General features: G+C 42.0%; 1 protein-coding gene across 3 annotated transcripts in view; it reads left to right on the forward strand.

Moving 5' to 3' along the window:
* SLC4A8 (solute carrier family 4 member 8) overlaps positions 1-15,306 on the forward strand; it is a 132,733-nt gene that overhangs the window by 70,669 nt on the left and 46,758 nt on the right. For all 3 annotated transcript variants that reach the window (XM_060253453.1, XM_060253454.1, XM_060253455.1), the window contains exons 2-4: positions 173-254; positions 9,123-9,257; positions 11,751-11,886. In XM_060253453.1, coding sequence (XP_060109436.1) covers positions 173-254; positions 9,123-9,257; positions 11,751-11,886 — 353 coding nt within the window. The remainder of the gene's footprint in view (positions 1-172; positions 255-9,122; positions 9,258-11,750; positions 11,887-15,306) is intronic.

Consider the following 15,306-nt stretch of genomic DNA (forward strand, 5'->3'; position numbering starts at 1 on the left):
AAAGGAGATTTTGACTGCTTTGAGACTCTGAGATTCAGAGTATAGGGCGGGATATAAATCCAATATCATCATCATCTATGAGTCTATGATTCTCATGTTGTTTAATCTGGTTCTACAAGCAGATGGTAACAGTCCATATCAGTCTAATCTACCCTATTTATTTTTCCAACAGAGACCTGAAGATGAAGCTGTTGTGGATCAAGGAGGCACCAGCAATGTTGTCAATATTCATTATGAGCCAGAAGAACTGGAAGGTGAGACTGTTTCATGCTGTTGGTTTCTTTCTCTGTCTGTGTTTCCTGGCAGGCCATTTATCATCATTAATTACATGAGAACTGACGTAAACTTCTGCTGGGAGAAGGTTCCAGATGCCATTAATGGTATTCTGGGCATTACTTAACTAGGACTGCTCATATTCTATGCAACATAAAAATACCCTAATTATTTGCTAAGAAAACTCAAATTTTGCATTCAGAATTTGGAAGTTGGAGCACTGGGCATGATGATTCCTGAAACTTTATTTCAGACTCAGCAAATTAGTGTGTTTGACCATTTGCATGGGGTTTTTTTTTAGCAGGAACACATAGGAACACAATTCCAGCTGCCTTGGCATCGGGGTGTGGTCCAATATGCAAATGAATTCCAGTTGGGTCTTTTCTACAAAAAAGCTTAATGTGAAACAAAGGTGGTGTCGGGTGTGGCTTAATATGCAAATAAGTTCCTGCTGGTCTTTTTCTACAAAAAAGTCCTGATCATTTAGATACATTTGGATCTTAATAAGTGGTTCAGGTAGAAGAAGGAAAGGTGTGGCTAAAGTTAATGTGGATTTATGGAACCTAAAGCAGGAATTCTTTGATCTTGGCATTGTGGTGCAGGGATGAGAAAGGGAGAGGGAGAGGGGGAAGACCTGAACATGTATCAGGTTTGTGCTTAGCACAAGAAAACAGATACTTTTCAATCCAGAATCTTTGAACCTTCCTGGGAAGTCATAGGATGTTCTTGGGGGAACTTTATGTATAACTTCTGTCTGTTGTCATAAAATGTCGGTTTATGACAGCTGGCACAAAAAAATCCATAAGAACCATAGCACTTAAAATCATCAATTTGATGGAATCCTTAGCAAATAATTTGTGTATTTTTATGTTGCACAGAATATGAGCAATTCTAGTTAAATAATGAGAGAGGGACATTAACTCCACAATGATGTAACTTTGGTTTCAATCACAGTATTGGGGGAGGCACTGAATGTGAAAAAGCTAAATTTTGAATTTGCTGTCACTTCACAAGTTGACATGAGTATTTGCAGCCTCAGTACTGTAGAACTGTCCAGGAAAAAAAAGATCTATTTATGATGGATTGATATATAAATTTCTAACTTGTACTCTGGCCCAGCACTAATCCTCAAGGTGACTTATAGCAGTAATCTTCCCAGTAGGATTCTGAGATCAGTGGTGTCTCTCATGTGCTTCTAGTCTTTATCAAATCCCATGCAAAGCAAGCAGGACATCCACTGCTATAAATAATTCCTTTTGTACTGAGGGGAAGTCATTCTCAAGAGGAAGCCCATCTTGGTGAAAAATATTCTTTGTAGCTCCTTCCTCTGCTTTGTTCTCTTCACTCTTTTTCTGGAACCAGTCTGACCCAATGTACTTAAATTAGTAATAAAGAGCAGAGCAGCAAAATGTCAGTCTTCCCAATTTTATAGAAATAAAGGCCACAGGATGAAGACCTCAAACACATGAAACTGGAACCTGTTTTCAGGGTCAGGGCTGAATCCATGACAAATTCACAATTGACTCATTAATTCCATTTTATACTTGAAACTTACTGATCATCAAATCAATAAACATGTCTCCAGTTACCATCCTAAATACACCAGGTGATCCCTTTTCCACAGCCAAGCTCTTATGCTACAGGCACGTCTGTTCCCATCCCTCTGAGTTTCTTACCTGAGGGATTTACAAACACATCTTTGGAATTATGGTACCCACCTGATATAGTCAGAAAACAGATTGACAAAGCCAGAATGGTACTTAGGACAATCTGCTACAAGATAGGCCCAAAAGAAACAACTCCACTAGTCGTCATTTACAGCTCATAGCTCAAACTTGTTTCAGCACATCATTAGTGACCTATAATCTATGCTGGATAATGATAATCCTCTCACACAGGCATCAAGATGCAGTCTTTTTCTTGCCCATAGACAACATTTTCTTACTTACAGTAACAGTTTCTAACGTGGGCATGGATGCTGGGACCAGGGCCTGCAGTAGACCAAGATGCCAACATTCCTCCCATACATACTCTAACAAGATGCCAGTTTTTCCCTCATATGTACTCTAACAACACAGTCACCAGACCTGACAACACCAGCCACACTATACCAGGTTCATTCACGTCATCATCTTTATTTTATTAATTTATTTAAAACAATTATAAGCTGCCTTTCAACCCAACTCAGGGTCCTCCAGGTAGTGAATATTTCAAACATTAAAACAGCATTTAAAATGCACAAAATTTAAAATATTTATAACAAAACATAAAAACACATAAACACTGAGTCACACAAACAGGGAGGAGAGCTATTAAGAGCTAATAAGGGAATGCTGAGGGAACAAAAATGTCTTCACCCACAGGTGGAAGACAATGATAGAGTGAGCCAGATGAATCTCCTTGGTGTGGGAAGGTCCTTTCTCAGATTGCTACCCATCTAGTTTCAGATGGCAAGGGTACTCAAAACAGGGCCTCCAAAGATGACCAGGTTCTTATGGGAGTAGGTGGTCCTTCAATTATGCTGAAGGTTAATAGCAGTACCTTGAATTGGGCCTGGAAGCAAATAGGGGGCCAATATAGATGAAACAAGACCAGAGTGACATGGCATCCTACTCCTGTCAACATTCTGACTGCAGCATTCTGTACCAACTGTAGTTTTCAGACAGCCTTCAGGAGTGGCTTCATGTACAATGCATTTCCAGGCCTTTCTACCACCTGCAGCACCTCCCTTTTGTCAGAATTAAATTTCAGCTTGTTAACCCTTATGAATCCCAAAACTGCCTCCAAACACCCATGGTTTCCACAGCCTCTCTGGAACTTGCTGGATGTAGTAGATAGAGCTGGGTCATCCGCATTTTGGTAGTAGCTCACCCCAGGTCTCAGGATGCCCTCTCCCATCATCATGTAGAAGTTAAAAAGACCAGAGGCCAACGGACGAAACATTAGTGTTCCCCAGTACCACACTCTGAAATCTACCATGAAGGTAGAACCAAAACCACCACAAAATGGTGCTGTTCAGTTCCAACCCCAAAAAGTGATCCAGAAAGATACTATGATCTTCCAGTATTATATATGTCATCAGGTGTTATCTTCTTCTCTGTACATTGAACAAACAGGCCAGTTCCTATGTAAAAGAATAAATAAACATAAATCTGGCATTCAGTCACCGTACTCAGAAACCTGTAAGCGAATCATCCTGGACATTCCGTTGCTGATCTAAGAATGACAGTTTTCTTATAGAGAAGCTTCAAAGACAGATTACAACGTAACATTGTCAAGCTAAAATTCTTTAACAAGGTCAGGAAAATGGACTCCCAGGGCTGAAAAGGGACACGATCCTTTGCTTATTACAGATGCTAATTTTCTGGATTCTTCATCTCTGTGCATAATCTCCTAGCTGTAATTACGGTAATCTGATTGCATTTTACATTGTACCTCTGCATCCTGACTCCAATTGGCTCTTCTTTTTTTTAACAGTCCTCCCACTTTCTGACCTGAATATTAGGGCTGATGGACCTACATTCTGTTTGTTTCAGTTAGAATCGTGAAAGCTTATGCTCTAGAATTTTGTTGGTCTTTAAGATACTATCAGACTCAATTTTTGCACATTTCAAGAATCCTCTTTTATTTAAAAACTGTGAGATTTCCAAAATAAGCATGTTTTTTAAAAACCTTAAGTAACATTTTCTGTTGAAGTTAGACAGGATTTGAAGATTCAGGAAGCTAGGAATTGGCAGGTTGCAAAAATAGTACGTTATCCTTTTTGTATTAAATAACTTGACCTATATTTTACGGAAGTGTGGAGCACCAAAATAAGGAATAACTGTGAAATTCTTGGAAGTGAAACTGTTAGAAGAGAGAGCTTTAAAAAACAATCAGCAACCTAGAAAGCTACATTTTCTAGAATTTTGAGTGATAAACTCAGTTCTTTGCACAATCATTGTCTGTCCAACCAAGGAAGAATTTTGGAAAGTGAGAGAGATCGAAGAACCTTTTTATAGCAGCAGATTTCCCTCTCAATAATTTAATGTATAAAAGCATTCTAGATTGAATATGATGTCAGCACATCAACTTCAAAAAGGATTAAGAAGTAGCACACTGAAAGGGTGAGTGCTAGTGAAATGAAAGTACATTGACTGTGCCTGGAAAAGCCACTTCGGAAATTCGTTAGATGCGCAGAAGGTGAGTTTATCAGGTGTTTTTAAAAAAACATTTTAATATTAAATAATGGTGTGCAAAAATTATCTTAAAGCTTTTGTGGTGTCTGCCTGGCCTGATTCTGAATCCTCACTATGCTATGGAAGGTTGCTGGGTGACCTTGGGCCGATCACCCTCTCTCAGCCTAACCTTCCTCACAGAGTAGTTGTTCCAAGGACTGTAAGCTACTTTGGGTTCCCCTTGGGGGATAAAAGTTGGGTATAAATAAAGCAAGAAATATAAACCTTAATGCACTAAATAAACTTGACCTAATCTTGTTTATTATGAATTTACCATTTTTAAAGAAAAAAAAATCCGTACAGATCTCCTGAAGAACAGTTACATCTCCCTTTTCTTCAATAACCTTCTTGATTCCTCCCCTCCTTAGTTGTTTATTCATTTTATATTAAACAGATAATTGACAAAGACTGGTATTCACATTTGCTAGCTACTATTTTTCATGATCAAAAGCCCCTTTTGGAAGTCAGGGAAATAGTCGGCATAAGTATGTTTCTGAAGCATGGCCCGCAGGAAGCTGAGCAAGGTGGAAGTGAGAGTTGGCCAGCTCTATAAAGCACGTAATTCATCCTCAGAAGACCAGATTGCTAGGCCTTATGCTGTGTCAGGAGCAATGTTTCCTTTAAGCTGCAGAATCTCAAGAGCAAAAATTCTGCTTTGTGAGCTACTGGCATTAAATTGTGAGCTACTGTTATTAAAGTTGTGAGCTACTGCATAAATTAGTTTGCTCTGGGGCCATTTTTCCTGAGCTAAGACAAAAATGTGTGAGTTGGAGGTTAAAAATCTGTGAGGTAGCTCACGCTAATTCAGGTTAGAGGGAAAACTGGTCAGGAGGCGTCCTGCCAATTAATCCTGGGGAGGGGGGGGGAGCCAGCATCCTCTCTGTGGGTGCTTCACTTTTGAGTACAATCCTGGAAGTGACATTGGGTAGCTGTAGGAATCTATAGTTTTACCTTATGGCTTTCATGGAGCTGTTGTTTTGCTTATGTGGCTCTGTGTTACTTTCAACTTTCACAATGGAGCCAGTAGCGGCTCCACAGGGCAGTTAGAGGATATTAGGATCAAGGCTGAACTTGCTTTGTGTTTGCAAGCAGTGAAAGGATGGTGGAGATTTGGGAGACACAAAATCCTCACTACACATCTCTGACACATTATACCTTGGGTTGATTTATCAGAACCTTTGTCCTATTTGCATGGTAACCCTGAAAATCCAAGACCCTACCTATTGATGTCCTGGAACAATGTTATTACCTGCAATATTTACCTCAGATGGTTTCAGAGAACTCTCTCCAGGCTTTCATTCCAGTAAGCGATCCTGGCCATGTCATCGTAATATAAAGCTAGAACACCCTGGAGATCCAGCAGAGTGGTGCTTAGATTGCTGTGTTGTTATTTCCCTGCTGGTATGGAATAGCAGATGATATGAACATTGGCTGCCAAGGAGCAATTCTGGAACTGTGTTGCTGCAGACACTTCTTGCTCTCAGATGGGCAGCTAATGGTGTTCATTTGAACAAGAGCATTTGGAAAGTCAAAAAGAGATGCCTTATTTTCCAGAATCATAGAATCATAGAGTTGGAAGGGACCTCTAGGGTCATCTAGTCCAACCCCCTGCACAATGCAGGAAACTCACAAACACCTCCCCCCTAAATTCACAGGATCTTCATTGTTGTCAGATGGCTATCTAGCCTCTGTTTAAAAACCTCCAAGGAAGGAGAGCCCACCACCTCCTGAGGAAGCATGTTCCACTGAGGAATCGCTCTAACGTTCAGGAAGTTCTTCCTGATGTTGAGCCGGAAACTCTTTTGATTTAATTTCAACCCATTTGTTCTGGTCCTACCTTCTGAGACCACAGAAAAGAATTCCACACCATCTTCTATATGACAGCCCTTCAAGTACTTGAAGATGGTGATCATATCACCTCTCAGCCGTCTCCTCTCCAGGCTAAACATCCCCAGCTCCTTCAACCTTTCCTCATAGGACTTGGTCTCCAGACCCTTCATCATTTTCATTGCCCTCCTCTGGACTCCTTCTAGCTTGTCTATATCCTTCTTAAAATGTGGTGCACAAAACTGAACACAATACTCCATGTGAGGTCTTACCAGAGCAGAGTAAAGCGATACCATCACATCACGTGATCTGGACACTATACTTCTGTTGATATAGCCCAAAATTGCATTTGCCTTTTTAGCCACCACATCACACTGTTGACTCATGTTTGGCGTATGATCCACTAAGACCCCTAGATCCTTTTCGCACATACTACTGCTAAGACAAGTCTCCCCCATCCTATAACCAAGCATTGGATTTTTCCTACCTAAATGTAGAACTTTACCTTTATCCCCGTTAAAATTCATTTTATTGATTTTAGCCCAGTTTTCCAGCCTGTCAAGGTCATCCCGTATCCTGTTTCTGTCTTCTTCTGTGTTTGCAACCCCTCCCAGTTGAGTATCATCTGCAAATTTAATAAGCTTTCTCTCTATTCCTACATCCAAATCATTGATAAAGATGTTGAACAAAACAGGTCCCAGGACAGATCCTTGAGGCACTCCACTTGTCACTCCTCTCCAAGAGGACGAGGAACCATTCACAAGCACACTTTGGGTATGATCTGTCAGCCAGTTACAGATCCACCTAATGGTAACAGGATCCAAACCACATTTTACCAACTTGCATGTGGAACCTTATCAAAAGCCTTACTGAAATCAAGATAAACGATGTCTACAGCATTCCCCTGATCCAGCGAGGTAGTCATTTTCTCAAAAAAAGAGATCAGGTTAGTCTGACATGACTTGTTCTTGAGAAACCCATGCTGGCGCTTAATAATCACATCCATTCTTTCTAAATGTTCCAGGACTGACTGTTTGATGATTTGTTCTAAAACTTTTCCAGGTATAGACGTCGAGCTGACAGGTCGGTAGTTACCCGGATCGTCTTTTTTCCCCTTCTTGAAGATGGGGACAACATTCGCCTGCCCGCCTTCAATCTTCTGGCACCTCTCTTGTTCTCCAAGAATTTCCAAAAATAATAGCCAGAGTCTCAGAAATTACATCCGCAAGCTCTTTTAGAACCCTTGGATGCAATTCATCTGACCCCGAGGACTTAGTTTCATTCAAAGAAACTAGGTGCTTATGTAGTACCCCTATGCTGATCCTAGGTTGGAACTTCATACCCTCCTTATATGTTCTGTTTTTGCCATGTTGAGCACCGTTTCCCTCAGAAGAGAAAACTCAGGAAAAGTAGGAATTGAGCAGTTTCGCCCTCTCTTCATTACCTGTTACAATTTCACTTTCTTGCCCTCACTATGGTCCCACCATGTCCTTGCTCTTTTTCTTACTCTGAACATAAGAAAAGAACCCTTTTTTGTTGTTTTTAGCATCTTTGGCCAGACTAAGAAGGAGAACTGAAGTATCTATAAGTATCTGGTGCTGGCAGTGGTGAAGGGGGTTTATTTTTGAAGCAGTTTACAGTTAATAATGCACAACATGCAATTAAAACAATAACAATGAGTCCTATTAAAAACACTATAAAATGTCTACAACATCCAGTTGAAACCTGGCACAAGTAACAGAATACTTTGTGAGACCCTCCCAAATAACCCATTTTATCGTGAGCTATTATTTTTTTAAATTTTACATGATATTAAATGTTTTTTCTATTGTTATTCTCTGGATGCATATATCTGAAAATGTATACCAAGAGGTCTTTTCTGTTTTATTATTCTAACTTATTGTGTACCTGGGTATAGCTAAATAAATAAATAAACCTGGCACAAATAGAGCAGATTAAATGAGCAACGGTGAGTCTTTAAATCAGAAAGCATCAACAGTGCCTTAGGCTCTCTTAAAACCCCCATAAATTATTTATAACCAAAGAAGTATAGCAGCATATTTATGTATTTATTTGGGTTTGTATCCTGCCTTTCCTTCAAGCAGGCTTTTAGGGTGAGTTCCATCACAGAGTACAACATTAAAATCACATTTACAGATTAATATACATCTAAAATGTTCAGAACAGCTAATCAGTGCCTCAACAGATACAACCCATTGGGACCCAGATGGTCATTTGGGTCTGAGGTCACTGGAGGGGAGGCCTGAAAGAAAGGAGGAACCCACCGCTTCAACTAAAGGCCTGGTGGAAGAGCTCTGTTTTGCAGGCCCTATGAAACTGTAGTAGGTCCTGCAGGGCCCTGATCTCTAACGGAAGCTCATTCCACCAGACGGGAGGCATAGCCGAAAAAGTCCTGACCCTAGTCAAGGCAAGTCAGATGTCCCTTGGGTTGGGGGGCACAAGGAGATGTTGGTTAACAGATCATAAAGTCCTATGGGGCTCATATAGAGAGAGACAGATCTCCTAAAAACACAAACACAGATCTCTTAAAAACATATACACACAAGGATAACAAAGTCTATTGCATGTCTGGGAGCATAAGCATTTTACCTTTCATATTTTTAGCCTATTAGGATGAAGGGTAATCTGGTGCTGAAGACTCAGCTGTGGCCAGTTTTGGTTGGGGGAGGGTGCATTGTGGTTGAACAGGGTTGAACAGGGATTATGTATCAAGGGAAGTGTTGTTGAATGATGACATTCTCTGCTATGGTGCCAGGAAAACAAAATATGTCTGCTTTTTTCCAGGGCACAGAACATTGTATGTTGGGGTGCGGATGCCATTGGTGAGGCAGGGCCACAGACATCACAGAACTCATGGCAGGAAACACAGGGTACGAGAACGGGCGAAGGAGACCATCCAAGAAGACACCGAGTCTCATGGTGCGTATGCAATACACGGTGCTCTGATGGGAGTGTGGTCTGTACAGCTGGCCTTATACCATCTCAACAGTAACCACGTAGAATCATAGAATTGGAAGGGGCCATACAGGCCATCTTGTCCAGTCCCTTGCTCAATGCAGGATCAGCCTGGAGCAGGGGTGTCGAACTCATTTGTTATGAGGACCGAATCTGACATTGTCAGGCCGAGCCTTGTGTGTCATAAAATGTAATGCCAGGTAGCAGAGATATATACTTTATAAAGGACATGGACAAACACAATTAAAACATGCTTAAAACATTAGCACTAATTGGTCTTAAAGGTGCTTTCTTTGTATCTCTCCCATGGGATCCAGGAAACTGGGCAAAGGAAGCTCTGGCTCTTTCCTTCCTTCCTCAAGGGACTAGGAGGGAGAGGCGCCTCAGCCAATAGAAGGAAGAGAGGCCTGGCTCAGTAGCTCTGCTGTGCGATTGAAAGAGCCTGGCAAAACAAACTATCCCTCCCCCCTTCCTCCCCCAAGGAAAGAGCCTCAGCCAATAGAAAAAATAGAGGCTTTGCTCTGTAGCTCCTGGACGATTGAACAAACCTGGCAAAGCAAACTGTGATGCAGAAGGAAGCAAGAGAGAGGGAGAAGGAAGCAGATGACAGCCAATTGCTCGGAGGCCTTATAGGAACCTTCTGGGGGCCTGATTTGGCCCCGGGCCACTTGTTTGACACCCCTGGCCTAGAGCATCCCTGAAAACTGTTTTTCCAGCTGCTGCTTAAAGTGGAGCTGCTGCTTAGACCACCTCCCTTGGTAGCTGATTCCACTGTTGAACAACTAAGAAAGTTTTTCCTAATACTCAGCGGGTGAGTCGCCCTTAATTTAAACCCATTATTGTGAGTCCTCTCCTTGGCTGCCAATAAGAACAGCTCTCTGTCCTCCTCTGACAGCCCTTCAAACACTTAGAGAACAACCTCTTCTTCTCCAGACTGACCCCAGGCTCTCAGTCGATATCACTGACACTGGAGCTACTGGTTGCATTAGTGGGGAGGAAAGTACTGGCATCTTTATTTTACTGGTCCTTTCCCCCCTTACTGGGTGCTAAGAGTAGTTTTAGGACAAGGAGATGGGGAAACAGTGCATTGAAAGGATGATTCTGTCATTCTATACACTTATCGGGGATGCTTTAGAACAGGGGTGCCAAACTTGCTTAACGGAAGAGCCACATAGAAAAAATGTCAGGTGTTTGAGAGCCACAAGACATGAATGTCAGATTTTGAGAGCCACAAGGAAAGAAGGAAAGGTGGGAAGAAAGCAAATAGATGGGGGAGGGAAGAAGAGGTGGAAAGAAAGCAATTTTAACTATAAATGCATTCTCCAAGCTATCAGCTGGCTTGGCTTGGAGAAGTGATTTAAAGAAACAAATGCCTTCTTCAAGCTGACCAATGGGACAGTAGGGGCTTCAAGAGCCACACAATATATATGAAAGAGTCACATGTGGCTTCCAAGCTGCAGTTTGGCCACCCTGCTCTAGGATGATCCTGCTTAGAGCAGGAAATTGGAATAGATAGCCTGTATAGTCCCTTCCAACTCTGTGATTCTATTATTCTTTTCTCCCCAGGTTCTGCACTGTGGCCCTGCCCTGCTTATCAAGAATCCAGTTGTAGTTCTCCCAACTGATGTGCAGTTTTGACCCTGAGGCATGCAGAGCCGTGCAGAGACCATGGCCTGCTTGGGCAAACAGCCTAATATGCAATTACGATCAAAGCAGATGTGGCTGTGGAAGATTCATGACTGGATCTTATCAGCATCTTTTAAAACTTAATATTTGTGTAGATCCCTGTGTGAATCCAGCCCAGTGATGTAGGGAAGGGAGGCTTAAGCCTTCCAAACGGGTTCACCGTTCAAAATTCTAAATCACCATCAGTGCTGCTGTTAGCCTTTGATGGAGAAAAAGATAGGAATCTGAATTCTGCCTGCTTTTTTTTCTTCCAGACTATTACAGTGTGCATGCATTTGGAGGGAGGGGGTGGCTAGAAGGCTTCCCTGGCTAACCAAGACTTAAACACGGTCCCTACGCAGCTGAAATTTAACTGGGAAAATCCAGTCAGGGCTATTCCAGTGTCTGATCTGTTTTGACCTTAATGAATTGCATACGTGGTTCAATCCACAGAATAGATTGTGCAAAGTAGTGTCAACATTTGCAATTTTTGTTGTTATTGCCACTCTGGGTTTTCTCTCTTAGCACTTTTGTTTCTCCCCCTCCCTCGTACCAGTTAAATAGCACAAGCCTACAGGAAAGTTGCTGTCTTGGTGCACCTTCTTTATCTGTGGTCACATATTGTTCTTGGGTTTCTATGGTGAAAGGCTGCTCCTTTAAGTTTGTTCTGTGTCTAAAAACATCACAGGACTAAAAACATCACTGCTTTGGCAGGGCATTTTTTAAAGTGATTTTTTGTATGTGTTGTCAGGATTTCCTGTCTTTTAGAATGCTTTCTTCTGCTTTTGCTAGATACCCCATCTCAGCGAGTTCAATTTATCCTTGGGATGGAGGAGGATGAGGAGCATGTTCCCCATGATTTGTTCACAGAAATGGATGAAATCTGTATGAAAGAGGGTGAGGATGCAGAATGGAAGGAAACTGCCAGGTAAAAGCAGCAAGGTAGCAACGATGTACATATGCTTCTTGTCCATTAGCCTCTGTAGTTTAGTTTAGTTTATTAAATTTATACTCCACCCTCCTCACTGAGGCAGGCTCAGGGTGGCTTACAACATTGGTCATAATAACAATAAAAGACTAACACATTGGTACCTCATAATAATAAAATCAGTTAATTAATAAAACAATTTAAAGCAGTTGGTGCTAATAACATTTTGGTGCTTTTCAGTTACGCTGGCGTCAGTATTTCCTGGATTCTTCTTGCTGTTATAGGTCTCTAAAGATCAGCTGAAAGCAAGCCAGAAGAGTATGGTCTTACAGGCCTTGTGGAACTGTGAGGTCCCACAAGGCCCTAACCTCTTCCGGCAGCTGATTCCGCCAGTAGGGGGCTGCTACTGAGAAGGCGCGATCCCTAGTAGTCGTCAATCTCACCTCTCTCGGCCCGGGGATCACTAAGAGATGTTGAGTTCCCGATCTTAGTATCCTCTGGGGAACATGTGGGGACAGACAATAGCACTAAATTGGAAACATAATAAGCATACATAGGGCTTTCCAGCATGGTTTTTCCATTGGTTCTGGTTCCATATTGCTTTGACTTATCCCTGGATTTCCACATATGTTTGTGTCTTTAGTCCAGGGGTGTTGAACTCATTTGTTATGAGGGCCAAATCTGACATAAATGAAACCTTTTTGGGCTGGGTCATATTGGACCGGGCCTTGTGTGTACCTATTTAAGATTAGGTAGTAGAGATATAAAGGATACAAACACAAAGTTTTTTTTCTTTTTAAACTTAAAACTTGCTTAAAACTTTAGCACTTGGTCTTAAAGGTGCTGTCTTTGTATTTCTCCCATGGGATCCAGGGAACTGGGCAAAAGAATCTCTGGCTCTTTCCTTCCTTCCCCAGGGGACCAGGAGGGAGAGGAGCCTCAGCCAGTAGAAGGAAGAGAGACTTTAGTTGCTCTGCTGTGCGATTGAGAGAGCCTGGCAAAGCAAGCTCTGCCTCCCTCCCCCACTTCCTTCCCAAGGGAGGAACCTCAGCCAATGGAGAAAATAGAAGTTTTGCTCTGTAGCTCCTGTGCGATTGAGCAAGCCTTGCAAAGCAAGCTGTAATGCAGAAGGACAGTAACAAATAGTTTGTATTAGAGGTATCAGAACAATTTATCAGCCACCGTTGATCTTGTGTTGCGTTAGGAGGAGGCGTGAAGCATTGAATTGCTAAGAGATCCATGATTGATAAAGGCGCGCAGCCGAAACCGGTCTCCGTTCCATCTGAGACTTCTCTCTGGTGACTAACGCTTTGTGAGGACTACCTTGCAAAATTACGTGTGGAAATTTAGAGACTTATGTTCAAGGACTTGAGTAGTAACTTTTGTTATCAGTGAATCTTTGTCTGGTTGATCTGTACTGTGCCTTTAACGGTCGCTGATAAATTGTTCCGATACCTCTAATACAAACGATTTGTTACTGTGTTACACAGTGGTTTTGACTTGTACTACATTCTTACTGTCTATCCTCTAGTTTATATGTAACGCAGAAGGAAGCAAGAGAGAGGGAGAAGGAAGCAGATGACAGCCAGTTGCTCAGAGGCCTGATAGGAGCCCTCCAGGGGCCTGATTCAGCCCCTGGGCCACATGTTTGACACCCCTGCTTTAGTCCCCTCCCCCCATTTCACCCCTGGTCCTTTCGAAAGCACTTTTTACATCACACTTTTTCTGGAGGCTGGGTTTTTTTTTTTGTCATTTCCCCCCTTGTATATAATGTTTCGTCTGTTTTCTTTGTCCCACCTGCTCCTGCCCAGCTCCAGCCCCTTTCTTGGATGGCTGGACTGTTGTCGTCATTGAACCACTCCCTCTTTCCCTGCCCTAAAGGTGAGGTGATGTTGCTTTCACAATGTTTTCATGGCAGACTTTTTACGGGGTGGTTTGCCATTGCCTTCCCCAGTCATCTACACTTTCCCACCAGCAAGCTGGGTACTCATTTTACCAACCTCGGAAGGATAGAAGGCTGAGTCAACCTCAAGCCGGCTACTTGAACCCAGATTCTGCCAGGATCGAACTCAGGTTGTGAGTAGAGCTTAGGACTGCAGCTTTTACCACGCTGCGCCATGGGGCTCTTGCTCTGCCAATTTACAAAGGAATTTGCATGCATGCTCATCTTAGCGGCCAAGCTTTTAATAGCTTCATATTGGAAGACCTCAACAACAATCATTATATCTCAGTGGTTTTTGAAAATCTGGGATGTTTTTGTGGTAGATAAGCTGGCTTCCCAAATCACACAACAAGAAGTTCCCTTATTTAACAATGATTTTGTTGAAAGATGGTTTTATTTCTTTGATTACATTGAACGTTCTAAAATAGCTAACTGCAAAGTGCCTGTAAAGTATAAAGACTTTATTTTTTTTATTGAATCATATATGCTTTTGAACTGAGGACTCAGTTTGTTTCTTATGAATTTTGTACTCAAATCCTTGATCTGTGCTTATTTTTGTTCCTGTTTCTGCTTGTATATTCTTTAATTATTTGTCGATAACTTGACAGTGAGATTTGTGTGTTTTATGGTTGTAATAAAAGAACATTTTGGTTAAAAAAAGAAGCCAAGTCGTAGGCCACATGGCATGTACATAAGCTTCTCATGTCAGCATGATACAACAGTGTCTTTATATCATTTCGACACTTACTTGAAGCCCGGCCTGTGACCCTGAGGGATGGCTTCCAGACCTGCAGTAGAATGTTCTGGATTCCAGGTCCAAGACTGATTTGTTTGCTGTCTGCAGAAGTGCTCATCATACTTGGAGCAGAGGTTAATGACATCTCCAATTTAGAAGTGCATTCACAATATTTGAGTAGATGTATCCTAAGTGGAAAATGTCACCTGTCAAACCAGAGTATGGGAGGGAAGGTGGTATGATCTTGTCAGATCTTGGAAGCTAAGCAGGGTCAGTACTGATAAGAGACCTCCAAGGAAGACTGCAGAGGGAGGCAATGGCAACCCACCTTGGTATCGCCACAAACAGCTGTGACTTGACAGTGCTTTACGCACAGAAACCAGAGCATATTTATAGTTGCTAGTATCACAGTTGCTTAGTTTATTGCTGCTGTTGCTTCTCCTTGTTGTAGAAGGATGCCATCTACTGGCAAGATGTTGTTGATGGTCACTAATGCTGAATGCAGCATTGGTAGCCACCTGCCACATTAGTGGTGGCTTTTGCAGAGCACAAGTAAAGGCATGGGCATTTCTTTCTATCACCTTTTGCTTGTGACACTGGTGGGGCTGTCTAATTATTCGCTTAGAATAGGATTTTGTGAAACTTGGGTTTCACAGAACTTCTAAAAAGAAAAGGACAGGTTGCTTTATCTCATGGAAGTAGCGTAAATTAAGACTGGCAGTGCATTGTCCAAACAACTACT

This window comes from Heteronotia binoei, chromosome 13, assembly GCF_032191835.1.
Source record: "Heteronotia binoei isolate CCM8104 ecotype False Entrance Well chromosome 13, APGP_CSIRO_Hbin_v1, whole genome shotgun sequence".
NCBI classification, from domain to species: domain Eukaryota; kingdom Metazoa; phylum Chordata; class Lepidosauria; order Squamata; family Gekkonidae; genus Heteronotia; species Heteronotia binoei.